Here is a 6,009-nt window from a genome sequence, read left to right as displayed (position 1 = left end):
TCCTTTGAGAATTTTGTTTAAAACCTTCCCCCACCCACCCTGCAGCTAGAAGCTGAACCCTTCAAACTTCTTTGTATTGCCAAAGAACACTGAAACAGAACACAACATGAGTCCCTCAAAGATACCAACTGCCCTTGTGATGTGGTATCAATCAAAGAGCACAGCATTCTTAGAAGGACTTAAGAGATGGAAACACCTCCTTCAGGAGAGTATTGACCTTGATAGGGGATATGTCCAAAAGAATATGTGGTAGTTATATAATTTCATGTCAACTTGATGAATAAAGTGAAGGGGTGGAGTCTAGTCTGTCAATCAAGTCAAAGCCTAATGATGCCTCTTTGTGGGTGTGACTGTCTCATGAGGAGGATTCCAGGAACTTCCTCTTTCTCTCGGCTTCACCTTTCTGTTGAAGAGCCATGCTCCAGCTGGAGGAGCCACGCGGTGACCCGTGCCAGGGCTGAGATGCGCCCACCACTGCCACTGGATCCACAAGACTTTGCACCCACCAGCCTTTGATCTTCCTGAATTTTGCATCACTGTATGTGACTGTGTGAGTCTGAAGAAGGATTGATGGACTAATATTGAACTTATGGGCTAATATCAGACTTACAGACTTGATCTGGACTGGGCTGGGATGTTGTTTCCTTGATATACAATTACTCTTTGATGTAAAGCTCTTACACATGCATGAGTGTCACTGGATCCACAAGACTTTGCACCCACCAGCCTTTGATCTTCCTGAATTTTGCATCACTGTATGTGACTGTGTGACTCTGAAGAAGGATTGATGGACTAATATTGAAGTTATGGGCTAATATCAGACTTACAGACTTGATCTGGACTGGGCTGGGATGTTGTTTCCTTGATATACAATTACTCTTTCATATAAAAGTCTTTCTTATACATATATGAGTGTCAACCCAGACTAACACAGTATAGCTTCACATTTTTGCATTTTCCTTTAGTAAAAGTGTCTATGATTTTGTAGCAACACTTTTTGACTTATCCTCATATAACAAATAGAAATACCTAGCTGTTCCATGGAGCAAATATGTCACTAGATTATCTCATTGAATCTTTGCCACAATACTTAGAGGGGTTGCTGTTGTTGACAGGTGACATCAAGTCAGTTCTGACCCACAGCTTCCGTTGTTGGAAGCTCTTCAGCAAAATTTTACTCTCATGTGAAATCATTGATATTGTGGATTCTATTGGGTTATCTTTCTTTGGAATGAGCGCAAATAAGACTCTCTTCTAGCCAGTTGGCCAGGCAGCTACCTTCGAATTTTCTTGGCATAAATGAAAGAGTAATAAGGTGCTCTACCTCTTCGTTTGAGTGCTTCTAAGGGGTGGAGCACCTTGTGTCACAGTTTATGGCCAAGGGAAGTAAAATGTAATATATTGAAGGGAGACACTTGGGAGCATGCAGGACAGCAAATCAGGATTCAAACCCGGATAGTCTGACCACAGAGTCTGAATTTTGTGCCTGGAGGAAAAACGAAACTACTGAAGCCTATGTAAATGTCTTTAAGTGTCACAGCGAATACAGAGGTCTTTCAAGTAACAATGTACTAGTGGGGGTAGGGCTGTCTATTAGGTACATCCCTGAAAGAGAAGGTATGAGGTGTGGAACTTCAGCCAGAACCCCCCTGGGCAAACCACAGCAATCCCCATTTTGTGCCTCTGGCTTTTTCAGTCTCACAGAAATAGAACCCATCCCCCCTCCCCACCTTACCTGGAAACATGAAGACTGCTACTTACATGTGTGTAGTGATCTAACCGATAGCCCTTCTGGCCAGCCGGGGGTGTCAGGGCAAGATGTCGAGGCTGACAGAGGCTGAACCTTCCACAGAAGGACTCTGATGCACTGAGGAGGCCCCCCTCATAACTGGAACCTTGTGGGCCTGGAAGAAGGTTCACATAATGGAGGACGTGGTTTGAAATCACAGACAAGGAGAAAGGCAGTCCTTGATGTAAAATAAGACAGACTTGCCTAACGTATGTGCAGAGGATGGATTGCCTGTTCACCTTGACATTGGCCGCTCAGTCAATGGGGGAACTGTCAGGTCATGGGGTAGTCTGTGCCCAGCGTCAGAAAGCTCTAGTCATGAAAAAGCCTTGTCTGCTGTAGAGAACTGAGAACTTATCACCATTGCTATACGTACCGGGACATTAAACACTGTTCAGGAGCAAAGATATAGAGCATTGATTGGACTTTACTTCATCTTAGTGGCAGTTTTTAAAACACACACTCACATTTTAAGGATTTATTAAGGCTACTCGCTCGTGTTGGTGAAGAATATTGAAAGTACCATGGACCGCTAAGAGGACAAACCTATCTGTCTCGAAAAACCACACCCAGAGTGCTCCTTAGAGGCAAGGATGAAGAGGCTTCACCTTGTCTAGGTTGGGTATTTGGGCAGACCTTGGAGAAGGACATCATGCTTGGTAAAGTGGGGAGGCAGTAAAAACAAGGAAGACCCTCCACGGGCTAGATTGACTAAGTGGCTTCAACAATGGGTTCAGACATAAAAACCATTGTGAGGCTGGCGCGGGACCACGCAGTGTTTCCTTCTGTTGTGCATATGGGTCAGAACTGACTCGATGGCACCAACAACATCACCAACTCTCTCACATAACAACTCCTTTAGATGAGATACAAACATTAATTGAGCAAGAGTTGTACCGTCTTGCTGGTTGCCCATTTAGTCAATGTGCACAGTGAAGAGCATTGGGGTGGCAGGGTAGTACAAACAGTTAAGCCCCTGGCTACTTACTTAAAGGTTAGAGGATCAAGCCCACCCAGAGACACATCAGAAGGAAAGCCTGACAGATCTAAAAATCAGCCGCTGAAAATGTTACAGAGCACAGGCCTACTCTGATACTGAACTGACTGCTCCACTGAACCACTCAGGAAGAATGCCTTCCCTCCTACTGATATCCTCACCAAGCATCTCCCGCCCAGCCTCCCAAACACCTAGCCAAGCCACTGGGCTGCTCCAAATCCAAGTCCAGTTTCCATAGCTTCGTTTGACTCTGTTGGCAGCTTGGAGAGGAAGTGAAACTTGGTCCCATTTTACAGAACAAGGGTGAAAGAAGACAACGTTGGGAAACCAAAGACATGGCCTCCCACTTAACTCCAATTCATAGCCCCCCGTGTAGGGTTTCTGGGTATGGAAATCTTCATGAGAACAAACCGCCTCATCTTTCTCCCACAGAGAGGCTAGTGGGGTTGAACTGCTGACCATCTGGTCACCATCCCGAAAAGTAGCCCTCTCTGCCACGAGGGCTCCCAGGAAAGAGAGTCAGAATTTGTCACACTGGAGATGGCACCTTGTTCAAATCCAAGCCGAAGAAGGATGTCAGCTGAACGTGGTTCCAGTTTGCATTTTACTGCAAGTAACTCCTCTAGGGCTGTTTGAATCTATTCAGAGGGGGGAAAACCATAATGAAGAAATAGATAATTACCACAAGTTCCTCCTGCAGTGTAAAGACCACCTGTTGTTATCTCAACCACGTAAAGAAGGTTCTCACCTGGTGGGCTGTGGCATTTGCAGGGATTGGCTGGCTAGAGACACTGTCCCAAGTAAGGATAAAGTTCTCTGCACCAGACACGTTCAGCATCTAGAAAGTCAAGGGAAAGTCAGGGAGAAAGTCCCATGAGGTTAGAGAGCCAGAGAGACGGTCGAAGAGTCTGGGATATACTTTCTCACCTTGCTATTTCTTTTTTTATTTCAATTCCAAGTTTCTAAACTATCATCTAAAAATTGCTGGAGAACACAGGTTCCAAAAACATCCTGTCTTAAAGTACTCTGTGTGAGTGTGTCTGTCTGTCCTCCTGATTCACCAGCCTCTCTCCCTTCACATCGGAGTGAAACTTCATTGTTGCCGTTGAATGCCAAACATTCAGCTTTGCTGCCAGTTTATTGCCTCCTGGGGCACCTTGCACGATGTTATGGTTTGTAGTTTTTAAATCTCTTATTATTTTCTACTGTGTTCTTTGGTCCTTCGTTTGCACGGCTGACATTTTTACCGTAGGCTCTAGAGGGCAAAGTTTGTGTTGACTCATCCTTGTCCACTAAAAAGGGCACAATTCTAGTGGGTCAAAATTTTTCAATGGAAACCTGGGGAGCAACTGAGAGAACCCAAGGCCTGGACCACTACAAAGTTGTCTTAGAGAACAAACATGCATGAGGAAATAGGAAGTGAGTTGTAGAAGCTTTGGCATTGTGATGTGTGTTTATGTGTGTTTGAACATATGTGTTTCTGTGATGGGGAGTGGGGAAGGGAGGTCTGGAGGCCCTCATCCTATACTGGGGGGTAAAAGTTCCTAAAAAAGACTAAACTCGAAATTAAATTTCTACAATGAATAACTTTGCATTTTTTAGGCTATCTTCACCGCTCTATTGTTCATATGCCGTACGCCTTAGAGGGCACACACTTTAGTGCTGCTGGCTCCCGGCCAGTGATCCCTCTGCTGGGTTAAGGCAGCCTTCCTCCAGCTTGTCCCTCACAAGACAGAGAAGAGACACAGACCTGCATTTCAGGTTGCCTCTCTACACGGGCTCGGATCTGGTGCTTCTCCCGGAGGTAAGTGCTGACCACGTCGGGATTCAGCCAGGTGTTGTGGATCTGGACGCCAATCTTCAGGCCCCTACTGGGGGCTATCCCATGATGCTCTGCTTCCAGGTAGTACTTGGCTCCACCTAATAGCTCCAACTTGGGAGTCTTCCGATGTGAGGTCCCTTCCTTCCCATTCTCCTCCCAGGAGTCAAACCAGTCATCAGTGCCCACCTTGAGGGAGGCCATTTCCACCTATGTTCAAATAAGCATAGCACAAGCAACACGATAAAGTTTCTGGGCAGCTCTTTCATGACCAGGAAATGTCTGGGCAGCCACAGCAAGGGACTTTTGGCCTTCTCCACAGTGGAACTGTCTCTCTAGAGAACCAGAAAGACTGGCTTCCAACGTCCCCTTGTTGCTAGGTGCTGTCGGATGGATGTCACCTCATAGCAACTCCATGTGACTACTAAATAGAACTAACTGCACAATACGGTCTTCTAGGCTGCAAGCTCTACTGAAGCACATCACCAGGTCTGTGTTCATGGAGCCTCTGGGAGGGTCGAACCACCATTCTTTCAGTTAGCAGCCAAGCACTCGACCATTGGGCACCCAGGCCTCCTTTCCAATATATGAACCAGTTGAAAATTGATCTGTGATTGGGTGTAGGCTTCTTTGTCTGTCTGTCTGTCTCTCTCAGTTAGTAAGTACTCAATCATCTTGATGGATCATTATTAGAACAGAAATGACTAGCATAAACCTCAAGGTTTATTTGAGGCTATGGTTGAAGTGGTATTACAATTTGAGAGCTTTAGGGTGATTTCGCCAGGACAAAAATCTAGGACATTTGTTTCTAACCAACCAACAGGGCCGTTTCATAGAAGCATATGTAGAATTCGAGAGAGAGAAAATAAGCATTGTCAACGTCCCTAATAAATGCCGGCTGCTTGTTAAGGGTTCATTAGCTAACCCTTTGAACTTGATCGGGATAGTGCAGCATAAGACTAGCTACCTGAACTGCCAAAAGAACAAACAAATCTATCTTAGAAGAAGTACAGCCAAAATGCTCCTTCCTCTCTCAGACTTTGAACAGGTTGTCAGGAGTGACGCACCCCTGGAAAAGGGTATCCCACTTGGTAAAGAAGAGGGCCAGCAAAAGAGAGGAAGACCTTCAACAAGAGGGACTGACACAGTGGTTGCAACAACAGGCACCAACATAACCACTGTGAGGAAGGTGCCGTACCAGTAGCAGGAATTATTTCATTCTCTTGTCCAGAGGATCTCTATGGGTCAGAAATGACTCGACGGCACCTAACAACAACAACAACCTCACTACCCAAACCAAGTGGGAAAGATACACAGTTGGAATCAGGCAAACCGGGGATTAAAACTTGAGTGGGCAGCATACTATCTAAGTGGCCCTGAACTGGTCATATAATTTCTCAAAGC

At 45.6% G+C, this 6,009-nt stretch overlaps 1 protein-coding gene across 1 annotated transcript in view; it reads right to left on the bottom strand.

Moving 5' to 3' along the window:
- PKHD1 (PKHD1 ciliary IPT domain containing fibrocystin/polyductin) overlaps positions 1–6,009 on the bottom strand; it is a 579,560-nt gene that overhangs the window by 532,916 nt on the left and 40,635 nt on the right. Inside the window, exons 17-20 of the mRNA XM_045294754.1 lie at positions 4,537–4,815; positions 3,535–3,624; positions 3,334–3,424; positions 1,762–1,904 (exon numbers count right to left, since the gene is read on the bottom strand). Coding sequence (XP_045150689.1) covers positions 1,762–1,904; positions 3,334–3,424; positions 3,535–3,624; positions 4,537–4,815 — 603 coding nt within the window. The remainder of the gene's footprint in view (positions 1–1,761; positions 1,905–3,333; positions 3,425–3,534; positions 3,625–4,536; positions 4,816–6,009) is intronic.

The sequence above is a fragment of the Echinops telfairi genome, unplaced genomic scaffold (assembly GCF_000313985.2).
Source record: "Echinops telfairi isolate 266 unplaced genomic scaffold, ASM31398v2 ScPeMD7_3533;HRSCAF=4204_1, whole genome shotgun sequence".
In the NCBI taxonomy this organism is placed as follows: Eukaryota; Metazoa; Chordata; class Mammalia; order Afrosoricida; family Tenrecidae; genus Echinops; species Echinops telfairi.
This window is presented reverse-complemented; position numbering and strand designations above follow the sequence as displayed.